Genomic DNA, 24,633 nt, shown 5'->3' on the forward strand with positions numbered 1-24,633 from the left:
CCTCTTCCAAATTGTACTCTTATTTGTGAAAACAGATCCTCTAGGTCAGGACCAAAGGGTGTTGGTGTCTTGAAAGAACCCAGCTACTTCCCATGTTGCAACTACTGTGTATCTGATTATCTTTCAAAGGATTGTCAGTTTGTAATCTTTTATTGGTGTTACACTTAATTAATGCAGGAAAAATAACCTTCAAAGCAAGTATAAACCCTGTGTATATCAGCAAATATCTTCTGCTTTTTCTAGTAATGTCTTACCCACTACTTGTTCTGTATCTCTTCACTATTCCAGGCTATACAGAGTCACTTTTCATCTCCCTCATTAATGCTCTATCTCTTACTTTCCAGGCTTGTCTATTAGTTTTTCCCCTCTCTTCACAAGAAGGCAAGCTTGATGGGGTTATAATAATGATCAAATCATCTCCTCTACACTAACTATAACGCACATATAATTAACAACGGAAGCAAAACACTGAGTAAACCAAAGGTCATGGTAATTGAAGCTGATTTCATTAGACATTGTCAGTATGTTATTGTTCCCAATGCAGAAATCTAGGTTTAAAGGAAAATAATGTGTTCACGAAACTGGGCCACAGGAAACGGTCGTTCTTCCGTTACTTTTGTGTCACCTGCAACTTTCAGTTTAATTAGGGTCACAAGCAGCCACTACTAATAAATAACTTGAAAATGATATATGAATAGAACTATGAATGTGTTTTCATAAAAATAATTCATAAACTATTAGATTATTCCAGACTTACCTATTGGGTAAAAATTCCCAGTATGAATAATTAATCGTATGTGTAAGGGTGGAAAAGTCTGTCCAGTGATTTGTGTCACTTCTATTTTCATCTCTTGGTACTAAGAGAGGAACAGGACACTCAGGTCTATGTGTTTTGAGAAATTAAAATAGAGCTAGGATTAGGACGGGATACCTTATTCCGTGAAAACTCAAGCATGGTGCTTAAAGAAACACACACAAAAAAAGCAGCTTTCAGCTCCTTAGATGAAGGATGTGTTGCTGAAGTACAGACAAACTGCTTGGGGAAAAGGATGGAGTTTAGAGCTAGAAGTTACACGCTTGGCTACTTGAACATGCATCATCCTGTATAAATTGCAGTGCTGGGGGTCCAGAATAATTTCTTTGATACTTCCATTGCCTGAAGTGGAGTTTTTGTAGCAATGGATTTATCTCTGCACTTTAGTAGCCTATATAATTCAGCCTTATGACTTCGAAGTATCGATCAGATGATGCCAGTGCTCTGTTCCTGAGAGAGAAAAATGCCAGACACCTGGATGTTTTTTATACATTCACAGTTCACCGCCCAGCTTTCCAGCTGCTGCGTGTCAGCCCTCCCTCCCTTCATCCCCCATGTCCACCTGGCCCTGGCATGGAGTCTTATCATGAGTGGCTTCATTAACCAGCCAAATATTGCCAGTACTCATGCTATTTGGTCCTTCAGTGATTGTCAGATTTTTGACGCTCCAGTTTCTCTGTCCTCCTTTTCATCACCCGTAATTCTTCCCTGATTGCACAGAGAATCTTTGCCCCCATTGCCATTCTGTAGCTGACTGATTCATGCTTCATTTTGAGCCTCAGACATGTCTTTGTTATTTATACTCCAGAATCTGTTGGAAAAAGTCCCAAGATCTTTCTGTTCCCACAGTAGGCTGATCCCTCACTTCCTAGCTCAGCTTTTACTTCAGCCAAGGAGCAACTCTTTTCCTCTTTTCATTCTGTGTTTTTTATCTTTGGCTATGTGTGTCACTTTTTTGCATATCTAAAAGATTAAATAAATAGGATTTGCTAAGATCTCCATTCCATGCTTCCTTCTCCACTAACATTTTAACTTGGACTCTGTCTGCCTAATTATTTTCCAAATTAGTTCTGATAGCAAGCACAATTAGACTTAGACTATACTGACTTTTAAAGAAAAGTCAGAAAATAATTCAAAATCTATTAAAACACCATGCTACTATTTCCATTGGTGTTTTGTTTTGGTTTTGTTGTGTATTTTTTGTTTAGTTGTTTTGTGGTTGGTTTTGTTTGTTTTTTGGTTTTGTTTTCATTTATTCAAAAGGGTATCAGAAACATGAAGGGAGGCTCTCCTGTATGAAACCAGTCTCCATTTGAATCTGCCTACCTTTCAATCTGTTCACCCTTTAGCAATGTGGTTTCCTTCTGCAATTAATCTATGTGTGAATTCTGACTGACTCAAACTGAAGAGCCAGAGGTAACCCAGGAGTAAAACAAAATCTTTTGAGACAATATTTTTGAGCAATTCAAGCCTGGCTTATCAATTAAGGTTTCATTCTTAAAATTTGTGATTAACAATAAAAGTGAGGCTGATAATGAATGCTTGGAAATTATTATTCTAGTTGCATATTATTCTAGTCCAGTAGAAATGCAGAGAAGTTCCTTCTAAATGATGTTAACTTCTCTACCTGTTTTTTTCAATATTAAATAGAATAGAAAAATGCTAACCTAAATGACTCTAATTAGTTCTTGTGATTGGAGCAATGGTAGATGAAGAAACAAAGTAAATGTATAAAACAACTGTGGCTTACCACCCACAGACACACAAAGCAGGCACTCTCTCAGTCTACGCCCCCAACTCCAAGTAATCATTTCCTTTCTTCACCACTGTATACTTTGAAAAATGTTCTGTAATTTTTTCCAACCAGCTAACAATTCAATTTTTTGAGGCTGCAATTCCCGAAGGAAACTATTTCAAACTCCTCGAATCAAGTTGCTATAAGGAACCAGACAGTTTGAGCCGATGAAAACTGCATACAGTATAATGCAATAAAACCCACAGGCCAGTCTCAGTCATAATAAAATAAATTTTATTCCTAATGGTAAGCTAACATTTTCTTATGGTTTTTATTCTTAAAGGCTATACATATATTCATTTTAAAAGCTTTAAAGTGTTAATGGTTAACCAAGTATATGATGCTGAATTCCTAAAAAAGGATTTTAACATGACTGTGGTCTTTTTTAAGTAACTGTTTTTCCGAAGATCTGTTGCACTAATTCAGCTTCACCATAAATCCCTCATCCTGCACCACTCTTTGCTGTTGCTTTTGATGGACATTAGATAAAAGAGGAACATGCTCAGACTTTTCTGTTTGAACTGGACTGAACAGGAGTCTGTATCCCAGAATCAGAAGTAGAACAAACATTTAAAAACTTGGTCACAAACTCCACTCTGGGTAGTGAGCTGGACACAAAGAGACCTGAGTTCTTATTTGCTCCCTACTATCTTTTTTTTCTTCAGTGACAGTGTAACGTAAAATATAGAAGAAATTCAGACCAGCAGCTATTTAATTATTAGTCTCTTTTTGGAGCTGTCTCTTACGAAAGGGGTCCTCATAGCAGAAACCCTCCCCTCTTCCCTTCCTCCCACCAAGCTCATCATGGGGTCAAGACCCAAAGGCCATGTCTATACTGGCAAACAAAACATTACAGGGCTCGTTTTCTGACCCTGTGGCCAACTGGCCAGGCACGTCTCACAGCCATACAGGGTTTAAACCAGTTATCTCTGCAACCAAGCCAAAAGTAACCTGCATATTCGGGCTTGGCTTTGGCCCATGCTAGTTCACCAACCACAGCCTGGCACCGATTGTTTCAGTGAGGCCTGGTTAGCACAAAACCTCTTCATGGGCTGTGCACAGCCAGTGCTCTGGTGTTTGCCCTGGCCCTGCTCAGTTGCCTAATTTGGATGTGGCCAAAGAGTCTTCATATCCATGTACAGGAAAACCAGCAGTGAGGACCCAGGCACAGGATTTTTCAGCTGTGAAATAAAATATGATGGGATGGAACAGACAGATCACAAGCAATAGTCCAGCTCACTCTGTTTTGTCAGGAGCAAAATATTTGTCTTTTTCCTTGATGTAAAACAAGTACCTGTGTGATTCACATGTGACACACTCATTCATGTTAATAGGAAAGCCTGAGCCAACACCACTTTTTTCTGGGGTTGCACATGTGGCAGGATCTGCGCTGATTGAGGGGATTCACAGCTTCCTCTGTGGTTTGGTCCTTCCTGACCAACCCATCACCAGGTGATGCACATCCAGTTTCTGGATGTGCACAACTGAGTTTCTGCACCAGCTTAACCAACGAGCATAACCTCAGCTGTCATTCATATTAGCATATCTGAGTCACTAAACAAGGCCAGAAATGATCGCACACTCGAATAAGGCAAAATACCTACTAGTTTGGAATTAAATGTGGTCATGTGAAGGTGGTAAATACTAGTTTAGAAAAGGTGTGCAGAAGTCAACAGCTGAGCTTGAAAGAGTGTTCTTAGTGTGCCTGTAATAAAGGCTTGACTGAAATGTAATCAACCTGGCTGCAACTAAATAAATGTCTGAAAGGGCACTTGTGATAAAATACTTTTCTCTGGTAACCATATTGAATGTTCATGTGCTTAGATATCTGGTCTGGATTCTTGAGAATATTATATTCAAATGTAAAGCTTCATAAAATGCTGCATAATTTTCACAAGGCCACAAAATAAAGCAGAACAGGATATTTTGGCACAGCTTTTCCAAACTAACTTAAAGTCACTTCCTTTCTTTGGGCCCACTGGCAAAAGCAAATGAAATAGGGGGAAAATAAGAAAAATAGGAAACTTCTCTGTTACTAACATTTTCATTGGGCCGTTAAAAAATTAGAACAATCCCAAAGGGCAAAGGAGGAGACTAATGGCTAAAAGGAGAAAAAAGAAAGTTCTGTAACCGCATACAGCCATAGCCAGCTAAGAAACAGAGCACAGTTTGGGCCTTCATGAGGCATGAGTGGTTCTGGGGGAAAGAAAACAGGAAACAGAAAACAAGAGCATCACCAGGGTCCTTCTATAGCACATTTTTATCAGTTTTCCTGCCAGCATGCAGTTAACACTTAGCTTTGCAACTGCAGTAATTTTCCTTTAATTGAGTTTTACAGTACACTTGATGCGTTTTTAAAAAATAAATGAAAAGGGGCCTAAACAGAGTATTGGTAGTCATATCACTTATCACCAGGCTTGAGACCATTAGGATGTGTACCTGGCATGCACCTTCCAAAGCTGAAGGAGCAGTCTTACTATGTTACTACTCCTGAGACCACTGGTGGAATGTGAAGCTGTAGAGAAAGGTGCACGGTGAGTCCTCAGTGCCAGAGGCAGTAAGAGGAGGCCGCTCCGCTGGGAAAGGGGAGCCGGGAGCCAGCGGTGACAGCAAGGCCAGCGGGGCAGGGGCCTCACTGACATGAGTGCAGAGCAGGCCTGTTGGTGGCAGCCAGGGCCAGCCAAGAGTCCAGGTGGCCAGACAAGCCCATGGGGATGAGGCAGATCCGAGGTCAGGCCTATCACCACTCAGGGTCCAGATCGACAGGCATGGGCATGGCTGCAGCACAGCTGCAATGGAGCTTAAGACAGGACCAAGAGTGAGAGCCTCAGCTTAAAACCAGCTCCTGGGCGAAGGAGCAGCAGGCCTTCACTGAGGTTTCTTCTAGCTCTTTCCTTCAAGGCTACCAGATACACTGTCTCTAAGCCAGCCCCAAGACTAGGTAGCCAGAGTCCCAGAATGGAGGATGCACACAGGACCCTCACACACCAGCCCTTTTTGCAGACAAACATCTAAATAATTCTTTTCTTTCTCCACTGCATTCCCAGACTCTTTTTCTCTTCCTTCTTTTAGTGTATTCTATTCATCCGCTAACTTCCCATGCTTCTTCCCTCATGGTTTTGTAGTCAGCCTCCCCCATGCATGCTACCAGTCCCTGCCCCTCACAACTAATAGGAGAGATGCTGCTGCTTCCCACAGATAACACGACAGGTCTTCCAGCCAGCAGTAACCCTGGTCTTCATCAACTCGTGCTTCACACAGTGTGGATTACACTGTGCTGGCAAATAAACACACTGATATGAGGTAAAACGCTCTTGGGCAGTGAGTCTCTGCCTCTGCTCCGCAGTTGCTATACTTAGCTTGTTGCCCCTTAAACAGTCCTGATCTCAGGAGACTCTTCCTCTTAATCTTTTTTTTTTTTTTTCCCCTCATCCTGGCCTGGCATTTGTCTTGTCTTTTTTTTTTTTTTTTTCCATTTGACTCAGACAGCTTCTTCCTTCATGCTTCCAGGGTGTTAACAGTAAGGTCACTAAAAGGACAAGAAATTCCTTGTTCTTAGTTCCCAAACAAGAACCTGTTTGGGAAAAGGAGCAGTTAAAAACATCCATGGAAAGTTTTCCCTGAGATTCTGTAGCCTGGACAAGGAGTGGGAGTATGTGTGTGAACTGCACCCATTCACTGTAAAATATGCAGTTCACGCAGGCTGCTTGGTGTTCAGTGCTGGAAGTGACCTGGGTTTTCATTGGACCCAAGACTTGGTAGATTTTAGCTGTTAAGCTCTTGGTGTGTGCAAACTACTGTTCGGCAACAGGTTATTGCTCAGCCAGATCTGGACAGGGCACCCGCATGAACAACCGAAGGTCTTTTCCTGCCATTACACCAGATTTGAAGTGCCTGCTCTAAAAGTTGGGAATGCTAGCTCACCTTACGGAAAACAGTATCTCAGCATGTACTAAATGTATTTTTAAAATATTTTTTCCTGGAAATGACTGCGAAAAAATGTAAACAGTCTATAACAGGAGGCATGAAAAATTTCATACAAAAGAGCTAGCTTGCCAAAGATACAAGCAACTGGAAAACTGTCACAGTGGGAAATATTTAGACGATTTTAGTAATAGCTGACACAAACACACCCACCTATAACAAACAAATAAAAGTTCATAGAAATATTGCAGATAAACCTATACGCAATCTCCAGAAGTGCCTAATCAGACCCCAATTAAGCCAGCATAAAGCAAGACTAATGAAGGGGCTGGCAATTGGGAGATGATACCGTCGGGAAAGGAAACAGAATGCCAAGACGATAAACGTGGAAGGATGGGAAACCTGAGGCAGCAAAAAGCTGCGGGAGAGGAAAACTCTCTGTGGGATAAAATGAGCAAATGTGCTCTCTGGTCTGAGTAACAATGGGGGTGGAATAGGAGCAACTACTGTCAGTCTAAAACCTCTGGCTTTGGACCAGTTTCTGAAACCCAGGAATGTACTGGAGAAGGTGTTACCTGGAACCTCAGAAATTCCTGCCCTGACATCAGTGTTTCAGCTCCTTCTTTTCAAATGTTCAATTAATATTTCCCACAGTTGGAGACATCATTACAGAACGGAAAACAGCACAATTTACTGAATGTTTTTATTTTTATTTTTTTTTACTGAAATGAAAAAGCTTTAGTAGACCTCACTACAAAAATACTATACATAATGATTTTATGACATTTTCATGAACTGTTCCAGAAATTATTTTTGTTGCAGCACAACACAAATAGGCTAAATGTTTTGGTTTGCCTTGGGTGGAACATACAGCATGAAAAATTAAAAGTGCTTTTTCAAGTCCTTTTTATTTATTTATTTTTTAATATCTTCAGTGCCTTTTCTTTTTCACCAGGAGTGGCAGACCACTTTAACACATCACCTTAGGAGAAAATCTTGTACCTCATGAAAATGCCTAGAACTGTTTAATCTGCATAGGAAGAGACAAATTTTCCACCAAGTTCACAGGGGAAACCCTATGAACAAGCCCAGTGGAAAAAAAAGCTGAGAAACAGAAAGTAATAGAAAAGAACGTGCAGTGTTTTCGCAGCCTTTCAAACTGTTTGCAGTTCAGTTATTTATTGAAAGAGTTCAATTCTGCTTACATTCCATTTATAACTTGTTTTATAAAAATTTGCTATAAAGTTAGATTATGTCATATGCTGAAGGTACAAAAACAAAGCAGGTGGGTAGGTTTCTTTCTCCGAGAAAATATCTCCGCACAAGTACCACGGACCAGAAGGGAACTCTTCCTCATCTATTAGAAAGAAATTTTTAAAGTAAGTGAGAAAACAAGTTCTGACTGTGCTTTGGTTTTGTTTGTTTGTCTTTCAGAAAAGAGACCATGCATTCTCAAACTATTAGCAAAATATAGCTACAGCTGTGTTAGGGTAATATAGCTACATATCGGGCTAGATTGATTTATATATATATACATTTATATATATATATTTATATTTATGTACACACATTTATATATATACACACACAGAGTGCACACTAAATTTTAGGTAATATAGTCAAATATTAGAAATATTAGCAAAATGTGGCTACTTAAATCTCATCTGGGAAACATGAATGAAGTAACTTTCTAGGGCTAAGTGGTATGTCATCATTTGATGATTCCTTGCACAAGACTCTCTCCTAAGCCTTGAAAATATTTCTCTGTCCAACATAAAACCTTTCTCAGCCAAGCAGGGCACAGTATCTGAAGACTCGAGAGGCTCCATAGCTTCTTTAATCACAGGCTAAGATCACATAGCAGAACTTCATGTAAAGTTTTTTGTTTGGTTGGGTTTTGGTTTTTGTTTGGTTTGTGTGTGTGTGTGAAAAAGAAGTTTAAAAGCTATGCACCATAAATATTTTAGCACTGACTGGCCCTTAATTACACTCAAAATGTGCTGATAAATTCTTGAAAGTCTTACTGAAGCCTCAAAAATTAAATCCACAAACGAAAGCCCAAGAACGGGAAGTTGTCATCAAGGCAGGCATACAAATGCCTAACAATAGAAACCTATGTGGACTAGGCTCACTACTGAGTAGGAAGTGAGCACTTCAAAGAGCCACCCTTTCTATGTGCCACGTTTTTATCTTGGTCTCTTAAGAAAACGCAACTGCATTCACTATCCACCTCGTTGCTCCCAAATAACTTTTGAACCCTTTTTACAGTTTCAGTGAAACTCAACATAAAGGACCCCAAAATACTACGTATCATGAAAATCAGTGATAAGATAAAAAAGACTGCTAATCAGTGTTCCCACCAGAGTGAAAATGGTGTGACTTCACCAGTTACCACTTGGCTAATCCTCAGCACGAGCAGCTGGTGAGCCAGTCACACCACTGGGAACCATCTGCATTTTGCTAGTGCATGTGGCAAGTGGTGACTATTGGAGCCTACATAGAAGGGATGGGTAGAAAAAGAATGTGTAACATCAATCCATAGGTAACCAAGCTTTGTTAACTCTGCTACTTCTAGAGCACTATATGATATATACACTTGGGCGATGTACATGACGGCATGTAAACTGCCATTGCGGTGGTCTCTGGATAAATCAGAATGAGCTAGGAAAATGAAACTGCAGGACTAATAAATTCTCACACGCTGGGAAAGGAATCCCATCATGGTGCAAGACGGCTGGGAACCCACAAGCTCTGGATAAGCCAGTCGTAGGGCTACAAACCTGCCTGCTTTGGGGTTGTGGACAGCACATCATGAGACCCAGCACCGGCAAGCCACGGCCGCAAGTGGCCAAGGTGGTGCTAAGTTGTGCAAGAGCCTCCACACAAGAGTGAGGCCCCATCTGCCAGCGGCAGACCTGGGGAGGGGCAGCAGCGCAAGCGGGATGAACATGCTGCAGCTGGGGGGTCCGGTCCCTAGGGCGGCGGGGCCAGATGCAATCACGGGAGCCAAAAGGCCTCCGGGACAGGCAGCCAGGAGACACGGAGGTGTCTTCGAAAGCCGGAGAAGGAGGTGCTTGGTGGGGCGCGGCGAGCCCTGCAGGCTGGCTCCCAGAGGAGCAGCCCCTCGACCTCCGCTAGCGGGAGGCCGAGATGCTGCGAGGCGCCCCGAGCCCACGCGGTACCGGCCCGGCGGGCGGGGGTCGGAGGGCACAGGAAGAGGCCTGCGGAAGGACGAACAGCTTACTCCGGCGCCCGGGGGCTGGCGGCGGAGGGCGCGCAGGCGGCACGGGCGGGCTGGCGGGCGGCTCCCGGGGGGCGCGGGCGGCACCGCCCCGCCCCGCCCCGCCCGCCGGCTCGCGCTGCCCTCGAGCGCCCCCGCGCGCAGCCGCCGGGCGCCCGCCCGCCCGCGGGGAGGGCGGCGGGCAGGTGCGCGGCGGCTGCGGCGTGAGCCGGCGCTGGGGCCGCGTCTGCCCGCCACCGCCGCCCCTCCTCGCTGCCTGCCGCCGCCTTCCCGGCGTGACCACCGGTTCCCTCCTGCCGGCTGCGGCTCGCTTCCTCCTCCGTTCCATCCTCCCAGCGGCTCGGGAAGGCAAAGTCCCCCCCGCGGGGGTGCCCGTCGGTGGGTGCGTGCCCCCAGCCCCTGCGCCCGCCTCCCCACCGCGGCAGCCGCAGGCGCAGCCCCGCTTAGCCCGGCCACCATGGCGCGCGGGAGGTAAGCGAGCTCCCTTCACCTCTCCTTCGCGGCGGGGCCGCCGCCGGGTCTCGACCTCCCGCCGGTGCCGCACCTGCCGGGGCGCGCTCGGGTCCGCCGCCCGCCGGCCCCGGGCAGCTGCGAGGAGGGAGCGGCAGGCGGGTTTTTCCGATGCCGGAGGAGAAGTTACGGGCGGCGGAGGCGAAGTGGCTCCGCATTGTTGTGTTTGGGCGCGGGTGTTTCCCTGCGGGCGGCGGCGTGGCGGGTGTACTTCCGGGTTCGCACCTTTTTTTCCTTCGCCGCCGCTCTGCGCACCCTCCTCCGCCGGCAGCCGCTGCCCTCGAGCGAAGCCGGAGCTGCCACCGGTTCGGCTGTCAGCACCTGAGCCGCGGCACCCGCTCCAGGACGGGGGGACGGGGATGGCGGCGCCGCTCCGCACGTCAAACACGAACGACGACAGCAGTCGTAGTAGAGGAAGGGAGAAGGGACGGAGCCTCCCTCCGCCGCCGAGCGGGGTGCGGGGTGCAGGGCCCCGCCGAGAGCCGCCAGCGCGGCGGCGGCGGCCGGGGCCGAGGTAACGGCCGGGCAGCGGCCGCGGGGACGCTGCGGCAGCCCGACGCCAGGGGGCGGCCCGCGCCCCGCCGGCGGATGGCGGTGGCCAGCGGGCGAACCGCTGCGGGCAGGGGGGCGGGTGGGCCGGCGGGCGGAGACCGGCGCGGAGCGCTGGCGGCCCGGCGGAAGGGAAGGCTGGGGAGGAAAGTGGACGGACAGAGGCAGGGGACCCGCCGGGCGGCGCGTCCGCCGTGAGGTGGCCGGGGAGCGGAGAATGGGTGTGCGGCGGTGCGCCCCGAAGGGCGCGGGGTTCGACCGGCCTGCGGTAACTGCCGCCGGGGCGGGCGGGGGCGAGGGGCCGGGGCGGGCGCCGTGTGCGCGGTGCGGGGGGGTTTAAACGCGAGTGGTGGCGGGGCCGCCATTTTGAATGGTTCCTTGCCGCGCCGAAGGGAGAGCCGGGGTCGCGGGCGGCCGCTGTCCGCCCTCGGCGGGGCTGCGGGGAGAGGGCCGGGGCGGTGTGGAGGTGCGGCGGTGCGTCCCCGCCGGCGGGGGTGCGGGCGGGAGGCGGAGTTGCCGGTGCCGACGGGACGCAGTGAGAGGGAGAACAAATAAAAGTGCTGAAGTGCCTCCAAAACGCCTCGTTTCTCCTTGTCTGGTTTCACGCCCGGGGGCAGAGGCGGCGGAGTCGGTTTGGCCGGTGGGGGTAGGCTGCCCGGAGGGACAATGGCATCTGGCCCCGCTGCGGGCTCGCCCGCCGCTGCCGGGGCTGCCTCGGTGGGCGTGTGTAGCCTGAACGCCAGCGGCTTCGCTTGGCTGCAGCGATTAGCCTGTAAGGAATCGTTCGGCGGATCAGATAAACAGCTAGTAAATAAATTAATAAATAAGCCAACATCTCAGCAGCAGCGCGTGTAAATTTTTTGTCCGAACTATTGCAAAATATGAAACTGGCGCATCTAAATAAATCTGAAAAGTCTAGGTTAATTTTACATCTCTCTTTTTTTTTTGCTTTAACATAAGGGAATTATCCATTTTAATCTGATAAACATTAGCTAAAGAGATTTGATTCATTTATTTGTTTCTTACCACTTGTTAGCTTATTAGTGGTTGTGAGTAAATTATGTATGGCGTTCTTGCAGTGGTGGGATGAAATAGTATATCAGTTTGTTTGCAGAATTTATGATTTTTCCCTATATAACTGATCTTGCCTGTTGTTTTTAAATAGGCCATACACAGGGCTGGGGTTTTTCCCCCATCTAATAGCCTAATTTGGAATTTCACATCTTGCATGGAAACACTTAATAATTGCAAGTACAGAGAAATATTCTGTCATGAACAAGTCATCAGATACTAAGAAAATAATTATAGTTAAATTTGGTCGTAGTTCATTTAAATATAGTTGTTTATAGTTTTAGAGGTATCTGGATATAATATTGTACTAAAATGCAATAGTGCATGTTTACTCTTAGATTCATACCTGTGTGCTTTGCTTTACAAAATCACAAGTCATTTATTTTTTAAAACACACAAAAAAATTTAAACTTCAGAGGAGACAATGCTGACAAGCTTCTTTGGAAAACTACTTATAAAATAGGCAGCTAAGCCCTAATTCTTTAAAGAATTAAGATAGTTTGTTGGTTTTTTTCCCTCGGTATAGAGTAGTAAGAATCAATATTGAATTAAATTATGACCTTAATTTTTAATACACCGGGAAATCAAGTTTTCTTTGTTGTAGTGAAACAAATCATGTATGTAATGGCAAAAGTAGTTACTATGGCTGATGTTTGCCTTGTGTAGTAGCTACAAAATGCAGCTGTAGTAAAAACTTTGCCTGTGTGTGTATGACAAAAATAGCTGTCTTCTACTGGTTTTAAAATACATTCTGTAAAGGGCATGTGCTGCCATCTCAGTTTTATCAAAACTTCTCCTCCCCCCTGCCCTCCAATCTGAAAATGTGTTAGCTGGCATTTATTAAAAACTTCAGAAAAGGAAAAATAGTGATAAATAAATGAAGAAGGAACCTCCAATCCATTTATCTCCTAGGCCTGAATGGTTGTTGTCTAAGCCATTGCTAGGATGCAGCAGTAGGTCACAAACAGTGTTTAGATCGCATCCCCGCACGGAAATGAATTTTAAAGCCGAGGCAGTTGAAATATCTGATCCTCCTCTTTTTCTTTTTTTGTATCTCCGTGGCGATGTTTTGTTTGAGTCGCAGCTGAACCCCCTGACATGCAGCGCGGTCGCTGAGCGAACGGGCAAGGCTCCAAGTGACGCCCCGAGCAGGGCGCTGGCCGGGAGGTGGTTTCCAAAGGCACCATTTTTCCCCGCGTTGTCGGGCGGTCCGGTGGGTCGTCGTGCGGCGCAAGGCGGCCCCGGTCACCGAACGCGCCGAGCGCCGGCCGGGCGCTGCCGGGGCGGCGGGGCCTCCTCCGGCCGCTGGCCGCGGTGCTGAACCCCGCCAGCCATGTTGGTGCCGGCCGGCGGCCGCCGTGCCCGGCCCGGCCCTGCCCGCGGCCCCGCGGCGGGTCACGCGTCACGGACACGGCGGCGGGCTCTGCCTTGCTGGTTTGTCCGTCCCGCGTGTTTTTACATCGTTCACAAAGGGGTCACGGCAGGGAAATGCTTTCGCCAAAAGCCTTTATGTAATATGCTGCATGACGTTGGTGTTGAGTACTGGTAGTAATATCAATGGCAGAAACACTGTAGTGCTTTCCTCTTAGCAAAGGAACCCAGCCCTTCCAGCAAGACTTTTTGTAGACACCTTGCGAAGCATAATGTTGCCTATATAAAATGGAAGTGCAGCTGAAACCAGCAACTAGAAAGGAACTTGCTGTTTGCTATTTTTAACCACAGATTCAGTTTATGAAAGGATATTCTGAAAGCTGATATCAAAACAGCATGTCATCACTGAGAACGAAATAACCACGGCTAGTATGGGGAAGGGTCAAGAAAAAACAGGTATCCATTAGCAGCAATACAAACACAGACATGAGCTTGCTTTCTTTTTTTCCTCTCTTTCAAAAAAGACGATTACATTTGTAAAGAAAAGTGTGCAATCCAGAAGATTTTTTTTTCTAAATTAACTTTAATACGCTGCAGCATCTCTAGTACATTAAAAAAAAAAAAAAGCAAGCTTTTTTCCACCACAGAGACAAGTGTTCATTTTCTGTAATTGCACAGGGGGTGCTTCAAATGCAGTTGCATAATAAAAAGCAAACATGCTACTCTGTTTGATGTGTAAAGGCTAAAAAAGACAAAAACAACGTGATGTGTTTCATATGGAAGGATAATAATTTTTAAAATATATGGACTTTAACGTTCTGCTTCTAAAAATAGAATGAATTGATATGCAGGGTCTTCAAATTAAAGGTCAGAGGTGACAAACCAGGACAAAGGTCATGCAGCTCATTTTGAAGCAATCAGTTTCTAGTTTTTTCATGGTTGAACAAAAGCTTAATTATACAGAAAAGCGAGGACTGTAATATTTAACTAGTCAATTTTAACAGAGAAATAGAGGTAGTTATGCACAATTCCCTCTTGAATGTGGCTGTAGTATGGAATTATTTCTGCCACTGTTACTCATATAAAAATAGGTCTGTCTAAACATTTAAATACATTTCTTAATTTAACATTTAATAATCAACAATCTGTATTTAGTATTTGTAATCGAAAACTGAGAGAACAGAGTGTAGCCATTTTCTTTGCTTTTTTTTTTTTTTTTCAGTGATCTTAGGAAAAAGAGATCTATCCTGATGAGGCATACTGTGATTTCTATTAAGTTAAATTGCAGGTACATGCATTTTGGTGTTCAGGCATATACTTACTATTTCTAGCAAAGCACTTTCCTTCTCAAAAATCCTACTTCCAGTCTGCAGCATTCTCAGTGTCACTGTGCAGTAATTACACAGATCTAAAAAACGACTGTTTAACTAGTATGTGATTATAATTTTATTGTATTCAGTGTTGTATTCTTTCACTAATTAAGATTCAGGCTTCTGAACAATTTGAAGGGGTTGTATCAATGTTGATGTTAATAACATCACATTTACACTAAACCATATTTTCATAAACATTCTAAAGGTATTTAATAAATATGCTATAGGTAAGATTTGATATATATTTAGACCATGTACAGTATTGCAACACCTAAGGATAATGCCTAGAAATTATACTGTTAAAATTTGTACACTCGCTAGTGTTTTTTTATTACACAGTAGGTTTTTGCATTTCTTTCAGACACTGTGTCTCCTGTACCTACTTCAAATACTGATGTGTGCACTGATTTTAAAGATTTTAATCTTTTATTTTAGGGGTTGTAAATTTTTAGTTATATATCACTGATATTCCTGTGTACTTTTTCCCTGGTTTGAATTAATGACCTAGCTACACTAAAGTTTATTAAAAAAATGACCATTGTATTACTGTATTTGTTGAGTTGTTTTAAACAGTGACTCAGTCAGAAGGTATGACACACAGGACTGCTGTCCACTCCAGTTAAAATGAGAAAAATGTCATACATCCGGTACTAGCCATACTTCTAGGAAAGCGAATAAAGTGAATATTGGTGTTTAAAATACAGACACTCATCTTTTGTTTTACTTTTATAACCTTTGGTTTGATTGATTATAATCCACAATATCCGTAGCAATATTTGGTAAGCATGTTATGAAATACCAGTGATAAAAAGATTTCCATGTTTATTAACACTCTCAAGTAATAATTCAGTGATTAAAAGAAAAAAAATCTGTGATTTTTAGGTAAATGGCATGTACAAATAAAAGAAAAATTCTGTGCAAAGGAAAGGGTATGTGAAAGATGTATACATTCTATGAAAACAAGTATTAGATTAATGTAAAACATCTCAGAAAAGAGGTCTGAACAAACCATACCAAAGTTGTTATAAAAACAAATAAAAATCTGTAGAATATGTAAAAATAAAACTTGTTGTAGTGCCATCACTTTTGAGGAGATGATGCTGAAGTGTTAATTAGTTAGAGTATTTTTATAACCTAAATGAAAGTTGTGATTTATTCCATTTGTTTATAGAACAGATTTAGTCTTGGTTTAATAATGGTTGTAAAATGAGGAAAAAGCATATACAATTCTGGATTAAAAATGTAACATCTCTACATTGAATGTAAACAATACCCATTCAATTTAGTGTACTCAGGGAGAACGGAAAAAGACCCTTGTTTTTCTTTAAACTAAAAACTTAAATATCGAATTCACCTTGTCACCATAATGGCTCTTTCTTAATTTCACCTTTAACATGTATCTTATCAGGGCTTCATTTGGCATTGTTTTGTTTGCAAACAGTTTTCAAGTGGGGAAATAAAGTCTTACGATATATGTGGTTTTTCATAGAAATAACTACAAAATAAATCAGTGATCAAGCTCTGAAAAATATGTTGATCTATCTGTGCTGTGAGAACTGTGGCTTTTAAAGTTTTTTTTTATTATAAAGTACTGATACTAATTAGTTTTAAAATACGAAGGCGTATTTTATCTGAAAACAAATGTTATAAGATCACAAGGCAGTTTTCTCATAGTTTCATTTGCTGTATAGCAAATTAATATTTGGCAGTTTCAATACGCCCATACTAAGAGTAAACTGGGAACAAAATTCTTTAAATATGAAGGAAGTAGAAAAACAGTAGTGGTAGGTGATGTGTTATTTTTTAATTGTGTATTCTTAAAAGTTAATCTTTGAATCTTCCAAAATAGTGTTTGAAACATACGTATTTTACATTGTTTTTTATTAAATAATTATAGTTGCTTAATATATGTATATGTATATGTATGTTCAAATGCAGACTGTATGAAATTACAGATTATACTAAAATGAAAACACTAAATTTGAGAATTGTATATACCTAATTTTGGTACTTAAAACAAAAATAGTCTTGTTCACCAGGTTCTTTTGTACATATTATTAAAGCTTTAATATTAAAAAATCCTAAATAGTTTCAACACTAAAATAATTGTATTTAGTGTATACTAATAAAATAATAGTATTTCATTTTTAAGAGAAACTTTGATGCTATTTGAATAGGTGACAGGCTTTCATTTGCTCCCATTCTGATAAGGTTGTTTTATTACTGCTTTTGTATCGCCCAAAAGAACCAGATTCTTAACAATGGCAGAAACACATTTTACTTTTCTCCGTTCCCATTGTAGTCAAATTACATTCTTACAAGTAGTTAAAAGGTGCATATCTGGATGTTTGATCTTGAAAAATGTGTTCATCATCTTTTAAAAACTAAGGTATGCCTAGTCTCTTTTTGTATCTGAGAAAAGCATACCTGGACTATTGCCAAGCTATTTTATTTACTTGAACCTGTAATTGCCCTCCCTCAAATCAGTGAGAAAATCGGGTGAAGTTAGTAAAGAAAGACTAAATATTAATTCGCTAGTTGTTCAATTAACTTTCTTGAATCAACATTTTAAAAAATGTTTTGGCATCTTACATGCACTTTTATCTTGCTAGAAAAATTATTGTAATGGTGTAAGAAGAAAAGTGTGGAAAAAAAGAAAATTATGGCTAGGCTAAGAATAAAATTGTGAGAGCTTTCAACTTCTTTTTTTTCCCCTCTATAATTACATAAGGACATTGACACCCGAGCGTACATTTTCAGGAAAAAAATAGTTTTTCTTATTTATGCATTTGAGGCTAACTATATTTTACTGAATAAAAGGAAAAGACAGTTAAAACAATGAAAACATCTCAGGATTAAATCCATTAAGGAACTCATGTACATACTCTTAAACCAAGGTAATTCAGAGGATAAGACAACAGTCATTTGTGATGTTGGAAATCAAAATCCTGTGTGCATAGTGCTTCTAGCCAGCAATCAAGAACTGTAAAAAATAAAGTGTTAGTTTATTTTTACCGACTGGTTCAAAAGATAGACAGCAAAGTTTGTTAATTACAAAATGTGTTTTGTAGATTAATAGATCTGACCAATGTGTGTGTGTATATGTTTTAAAAGATGATGTTTTATGCTCTTTCTATGCTTGGGTTCTGTAGAGGGAGTTTTTAAATTTTATATATACTTGGCAGCATTCATCCATTTAAGCCTTCACTCCTGATGAGTTAACTAAAAGAGCTCCTTTAACATTGGAGTGTTTCCCCCTCTTCCTTTGCATCACTATCATACTTGTTTGTTGTAAAATAAAGTACTGGTGGGTTTTCTTCTGTAGTTCTTCTGCACTCTGATCATAGAGTATCTAGCAAAAAAATACTGCTGCCTTTACTCTGTGGAAAAAAATGAGTTCCCTGGCTACAAGTGACTCTGAAAGAAACAGGTTTAACATCTGAATTTTTATTTTCAACTTATTTTTGGAGGAAAGCATGTAACTTATTGATAAGAGGTAACTATGTACTTCTGCTTTACCTTTATCCAATGAAATTATGTTTCTGAATCTTCTGGCAGCAAACTTACTCAAGCTAATGAATTCAAAACAATGCTTATCAAAGATATTTTGTTTCCATTTTAAATAGGTATAGACTTACTATTATTTTCAACTGACCAATAGTTTGTCAAAAAATAAACTATATAAGCTGTTAAGCAAGCTGAATTAGACAGTGCGCTACCTGTACTGAAAGGTGGATTACCTTTGCTCAATGTCTGTCAGTGTGTCTTTAACTGATACTACTGATACTGTATTTCCTACCCTGCAATAATTCCTTATGGTGTTCTGTTGCATTATTTTTATGCTGTTAAAATATCCTTGCACATGCTGTGAATGCGTAGTTAAAAGGATTGCTTTCAAAGCAAGTAACTTCTTCTCTAAAAACATCTTGCTGTCTAGTATGTAATTCCTAAACAGCTTTATTTGGTTATTTGCACTTACAAAGTCGATGCAAATGTCTTGATAGTTTCAGAACTAAAATGCCTTTTTTTTCTGGTTTTGTACAGCATAAGGAAGCACAGGGGGTTTTACCATGAGCCATTTCAGAGCCTGAAACTGCTTCCATTTAAGTCGGGGATTGATTTCTTATGGCTTTTAGTAGGATGCAGTAAAAATACATGCCAATTAGTTTCTCATTTTAACTTTCTAGTTTAATAAGTTCGTAGAATTGGAATGCCCAGGCTTTTCTGCACTAATGTGCCATGTGCCAAGCTTTGTGTATCATATTGGGAAGCCATTTATAAGAACTACTGTATAAAAAAATTACATCTCCTTTTTTCTACTTAATGATCTGATATCTTTATGTGACACTCTAAAATATGTGATGTTCACAAATGTGTTATGAAACAATGATACTGGAAGCAAGAATAACTTGAGCTTGTGCTGTTTTTTGCTACAGCTTTTAAGAACTCTACTTTTCCCCTTTGAGTCCCAACACCCCAAATATTTGAGTCCCCAAATACTTGTTTTTAATCCTTTCATAAACTGAAGCAGACTGCATGTCAAAGCCGAGAACGGATCCTTTACTCTATGCTTGCATATTTCATTATGTTGCATAAATAATGCAAGTAAATCTGAAAGACACAAAAGCCACATAGCCACAGGTTGGCAGAACAAAGCAGCAGACACAAGAGATTAGGCTTCAATGCCTGAAGGTGTAAAAGTAGAGTTAGGTTTAATATAAGGCAAAAGTCCACATAGTTCCAGTGGAAAACTTAATTACTACAAAAGAAGAGGAACTAAATCAGCTTGTTGCATTGAAAAGAAAGATTATACCATCTCCTTTTCAGTTCCTGGTGTTGGAAAGGACGAGGGATAACCGACCGTATGGGAAAAGAAGTTAGAGAAATTTAATTCCCAGTTGTCTTTGGTCATTTTTCTTCTGGCTTTGCTCAGTCCTAGTGGAATATCCCATCTTTTTAGTAAGAGAGCAGGATAACTGTCAGGATGTGCCCTTAAACTGGAAAAAGACAAATCTCATGTTTCTCTAAAAGAGAAGAAAATTTGGCTTATACCTAAACAGGAGGATAGTGCAATTCTGTGTTTGTTTTGCATGAGTTTTAGTTAAAATAGATCATTCGAAAGACAGTAGAGGGTGACAAGAGGACAGGCTTATAGCAGGTGAGTTTGTGCGTGTTCCTATCCATCTTTCATTTACTAAACAAACTGGACAGCTGCAGTTACAAGCTTACTCCAGAACCGAGGTCTTTCCCTTCATGCTTCCTACCATCTACAGTGCTTGTTTCCTGAATGAGATTTTAATTGACATTATACAAAATTAGCCAGGCCTTGCTCAACTAGATCAAAAGTACACCTATCATGTAGTTTCAATCAAGTCACACATCTGTATTTTTGACTAATTGGTTTTGTTCAGATTGAGACCTAGAATTTAATATTATTATATATTATGCTCTGCAGTGTTATAACTGGCATAATTGAAAGCATTTTTCTATTGCATCACGTTAAGATTTTCACCATGAAAGAATCCTGAAGGATCATTTTCTTTTTTTAAAATCATACACGAGGTCTGACTGCTTAATTTGTAGAATTTAAGTGTAGTAAAGACAACTTACTAGCTCTTAGGTTACCTCTTGCAATTAAATATTGATAAAGGAAACGAACACTTTCCAATATCCTGCAAATCTGTGTCTTTTCCCTCTTGTCATCAACTGCATAGCTTTCCTAAGAGACCAATGAAAGGGGCAATGCTTTTACGGACACTTTAAAAAAAAAGCAGCAGCTGATTTTTATCTTATGCCTTGGTTACCTTATTGTGGTTCTGATGAGCTAGGTAAGTCTCGAACAGTAAGTTTACAGGTCACTTCACAGAGTCAATGCCCTGACATTTTATGGCCTTCTAATGAGCCGTTAAACTGGAGAAGAGGTAATTAAATATGGTACTCTGGTAAAATGTGCACAGTACTGACTACAGCTCTCTGATTTTAGGTTCCTCAGAAGACGATGAGGTCATTCAAGAAGGTCTCCTCAGGCTCAGGTCAGTCTTCTCTATAGCGTCTTACATGGCTGACTTAGTATCTGTGAAACTGAGGTCCTGCAGCACCTCTGTCCCTCTGACTCAGATGAATTTAATTCTTGAGAGGGGAATCACTAATTTTGTGCACAAGCTTTGGAATTCTTGCTTCATGTCGTTTGAGTGTTCTGCTTCTGTAAGAAAAATAAACAATTACATAAGGAAAGTTTATTTACAATCAGATACCTGTCGTAAACTGTATGAGCCCACACGTCCATGCTTTTGGACTGCCACCACACCGTGCGTACCGATAGCCGTACACATCTCAGTCCCCGACTACAATTTTAACTCCTCGAGTTACTTTCATGCCGCTGTCACGTTACAGCGCCGGCCGGGCGTTACCGCCACGCAGCCCCCTCTGATCGCGACGCCGCTTCTCCCAAGCGCAGCCCAAACCGGCAGCGCTCACCGCCCGTCCCGGCTTTCCCGGCCGCGGCGGGTGCGGTCCCCAACGGGCCCGGCCGCGCATGCGCAGGGCGGCGGGCCGGGGGTCGGTGCTCCCCCGCGGAGAGGCGCTGCGTGCCCGAGGGAGGGAGGCCGGGCCCGCCGCCCCGAACCCCTGTGAGGCAGCCGTGCCCCGGCTCCTGTGCAACGGGGAGCGCTCGGTGCGGCGGTCACTAGCCCGGAGCTGGCGCTGGCTGGGGTCAGGTTTTACCTGTGTGCTGGGGCGGAGGGAGCTGCCTGTGTCACAGCCGGGCTGGCTCACGCTGCCGTGCGGCGGGCGAGAACGCCTGGGCGGTTGCCCAGCGAGAAGCGTGTGCGCCCCGCTGGGACACGGCACCGAGACCGGGCGCGGACAGGGGCCGGAGCGAGAGCACCTGAGGCGCGGAACCGCCCGCTCTTCGTCCTCCACGTACGCGGCGGGAGTGAAGTGGCCGCCGGCGCGGTTACTTGGGGCCGCTGCCTCTACAAGGGCGGGTCACCCCTGCGGGGTTTTAGCCCCTTCGGACAGTCACTCACAACGACTGGCTAGAGTCTCCTTAAATCCTCCGGGGAAGCGGTGGCTATCGGTTCCAAATCCATAGCTGAGAGACAGTTAATGTACGTGAGACCACATCCTGCAGCAGAGCTCTCCGAGTGGGTGCCTCCCGCGTCCTCCTGCCCTCGGATCACGCGCGGGATTAGAGCGATTTCTAGTATTTTATAAATCCCCCTCGCAAACCGCTGGCGCTGCCGGCAGAGGTCCACAGAAGCGGGGGTGGACCGCGCCGGTGCGGCACCGGCAGTCGCCGCTCTTCGTTTCAGCGCAAAACGACAGTAAAACGCGTGTTTGAATCCACGCTCCGGCCGTCAATTAAAATAGCGGCGCCTGCAAACCGCGGCGTGACTCCTCCGGCGAGGGCCGCCCCGTCTCCGTAAGGAAGGCAGATGCGGGCTCCGGGGAGCCGTGCGCGCCCGCGGGGGTGAGGGCGGATGGCGCCTACCGCAGGTGTGAGGGCTGAGGGGCGCTGGGGCAGCTGCTGGGGGGCTCCCAAAATTGTGCTCCAGTTGCAGTCGGCGGGCGGGGTGTGGGGGAGGAGAGGCGCCCGCTGCGCCTAAAAACGGGGTTTCCCGAAAAGAGTCGTCGTTCGAAACGGGCGCGGTGCGACGGCACCGTTATAAACCTGGTAACTTCATACTCCGGAGATGCACGTCGAGGAAATCCCGTCCCTCATCTTCCCCAGGCAGGGAAAGCGCACAGCTGGGTCGCAGCGGGGCTCGCTCAACCCGTACTTAAAGTTAATCTCCCCAAAGGTGTTTTGTTAAAAAAAAATATAATAATCCCACAGGCATAATACAGAGAGTAATAAGAGCTGGGCGGTGGCTGGGGACGACCAACTCTGCTCTCCGAAATTCGCAGGAAAGCATGTCGCCACATTCCCCGGTGGAAAGAAACCGCATTTTCTGGAAACGTTCAACATAAACCACCAAAGGCAAAGCCCCCGCCGGCAACAAGTTGCGGGGACGGACCCGCCGCTGCGGCCGTCGGGTGTGCGAGCCCTCACAGCCGGCGGGCGCCCCGCTTTTCACCCGGGGGGGCGACTAGCGAGTGGAAACGGCCCCCTCTCCCTACCTACCCCGCCCCCGCACCCCCCCCCGCCTCCCCCGAGCGACACGGCCGCTGCCGAAATGAAAGCCCGCCGGGTCGGTGGCAACCCCCGCCCTCGACCGGGGCGCTTCACGGCGGCGGAAAGGGAAGGCGGTTTTGGCGCCCAAACTGTAGGTGAGAGGGTTTTGGCGGGAAGAGCTCAGCACCAGCAGAGACCCCCAGGCCAGGGGTCTCTGCCCTGAGGAAGCGGCCGGAAAGCACCCCCCCACTTCCGCGTTAGGAAAAGCCGGTTTCGCTAAACCCGTGTAGGAAACACGACGGGCATCTTAGTCAGTCATCAGCGGGAGAGGCGCGCGTGGGCCGGCGCTGTCGTGCGTGGGGCAGCCGCGGCTCAAAACAACCAGCCCCACCAAGTGACGATGAAGGGGGGCAGGGGTTCCTCGGCGCCGTTCCTGCTTTTCCTGCCTGCTCGTCGGCGAGAAATGCTGGCTGTGCTTTGAAATGGGAAGTCGCGGCAGCACCCCGAGCTCTGCTTTCAAGTGTAAAACACGCGTTTTGTTTCAAATGCACGCGGGTCGGTCACTTGTTTGGCCTTTTTTTTTTCTGTTTTGTTTCGGTCTTTTGAGGGGGGGGAGGGGAATAGACGAAACTAGAGTTAGGACTTCAGAAGTTTTAGGAAGGTGACAAATTGGAAATGCAACACCACTGGTTTTGGTTACATAGTTTCAAGCGAACTCTTACTGTGCATGTAGAAAAACAATGATCGAGCATCCTATAATTGTCTTTACCATAATTAGCATCTAAATCGCGAAATGTAAGGATAGAAATATCTTTTTTTGGTATCGGAATTATTACCATTAAACCATTTTTCCACGAACTGGCTTGTTCTGTAGGGCTTTTCCCCCCTTTATCCCCTTGGCTCCCGCCTTTCCCCGATTCTTTGCGAATGAATTTTGGAAGGGTGTTAGTGAGTTGGTTCTTTTTTTTTTTTTTTCCTCTCCTCCCGGAGAGTTCCCAGCTGGCAACAGCTCTCTACCTTCCACAAAACTTGAAAGGCTGATGTCCCTTGCAGGAAATGAATGAGTCGATAACATCTGACACCAGTGACCAGTCCAGTGACCCCAACCTTAATTCCACTAATACTGGAGGCCTGAAAAATCTCAGTAAAGACCCTTTGCAGGTCCCCCTCCCTTTTACAAAATCTACATTTATTTTGCAATGTAAGAAATACCTCGCAACATGTATCTTTACATTTATTTATTTACCTGGTTTTGTAGTCTTTCATTTATTCATCGAAGAACATATTATACTGACTTTTCTTTCAACTGAAATTTGCTAACAAGGCAATTTTCCATTTAATGAACCCAATCAACTCGTTTGCATCTGTTTAACCAATATTCTAGCCTCTAAGGAATTTTCATACCAAATGTCGGTAGAATAAGTCAATCTGAAAAAAAAAAAAAGACCTTTAAAACGGTATTAAACAGAATACTTTCGATATTTTTGAAGGGAGGGGCAGAGAGCGCTCGTGTTTTATAAATAAGCCATTCTGCTACAAGAAATGTAGTCTTGGGCACTTCAAGTAAATGGTGTGAGCATTTTTTTCTTCTGGTAACCTTAATTTCTTGTTCATAGGTGGGGCTTCAAGTGTGTTAAAATCTCGTACATTTATAATATATTAGCTATCGTCCCGGTCATAAGATCCAAGCATATAAAATTACTGGTGATTTAATATTGTAAAATAATCGCTATCGTAAAGGGGAAAGGGAGCTTACGAGCAAAAAGAAGTGGTCTGTTGCACGAATGCGTAAGGCAGGTCAGTGTAGGAAGTCGACCTCCACTGTTGAAATAACCTATAGGAAATTTACGGTTGAAGACTGCAAAGGAA

General features: G+C 43.9%; 2 protein-coding genes across 2 annotated transcripts in view; one reads left to right on the forward strand and one right to left on the reverse strand.

Moving 5' to 3' along the window:
- Positions 1-9,667: 9,667 nt before the first annotated feature.
- On the reverse strand, positions 9,668-13,239 carry LOC135986923 (basic proline-rich protein-like). The gene is made up of 3 exons (XM_065631478.1): positions 13,154-13,239; positions 11,403-11,637; positions 9,668-11,269 (listed from the first exon to the last, which is right to left on the reverse strand). Exons 1-3 carry the CDS (start codon positions 13,237-13,239, stop codon positions 9,668-9,670), a joined length of 1,923 nt encoding a protein of 640 aa, XP_065487550.1.
- Positions 13,240-20,646: 7,407 nt separating this feature from the next.
- Positions 20,647-24,633, forward strand: part of LIN28B (lin-28 homolog B) — an 84,980-nt gene continuing 80,993 nt past the window's right edge. Inside the window, exon 1 of the mRNA XM_065632601.1 lies at positions 20,647-20,680. Coding sequence (XP_065488673.1) covers positions 20,647-20,680 — 34 coding nt within the window. The remainder of the gene's footprint in view (positions 20,681-24,633) is intronic.

Source organism: Caloenas nicobarica, chromosome 3 (assembly GCF_036013445.1).
Source record: "Caloenas nicobarica isolate bCalNic1 chromosome 3, bCalNic1.hap1, whole genome shotgun sequence".
Classification (NCBI taxonomy): Eukaryota; Metazoa; Chordata; class Aves; order Columbiformes; family Columbidae; genus Caloenas; species Caloenas nicobarica.

Coding starts and splice junctions, on each gene's coding strand:
- LOC135986923 (XM_065631478.1), bottom strand. CDS start 13,239: ATGGCTGGCGGGGTTCAGCACCGCGGCCAGCGGCCGGAGGAGGCCCCG. Junction 11,638..13,153: donor GCCGGCGCTCGGCGCGTTCG/GTGACCGGGGCC, acceptor TTTATTTACTAG/CTGTTTATCTGATCCGCCGA. Junction 11,270..11,402: donor AGAAACGAGGCGTTTTGGAG/GCACTTCAGCAC, acceptor CTCTCCCCGCAG/CCCCGCCGAGGGCGGACAGC.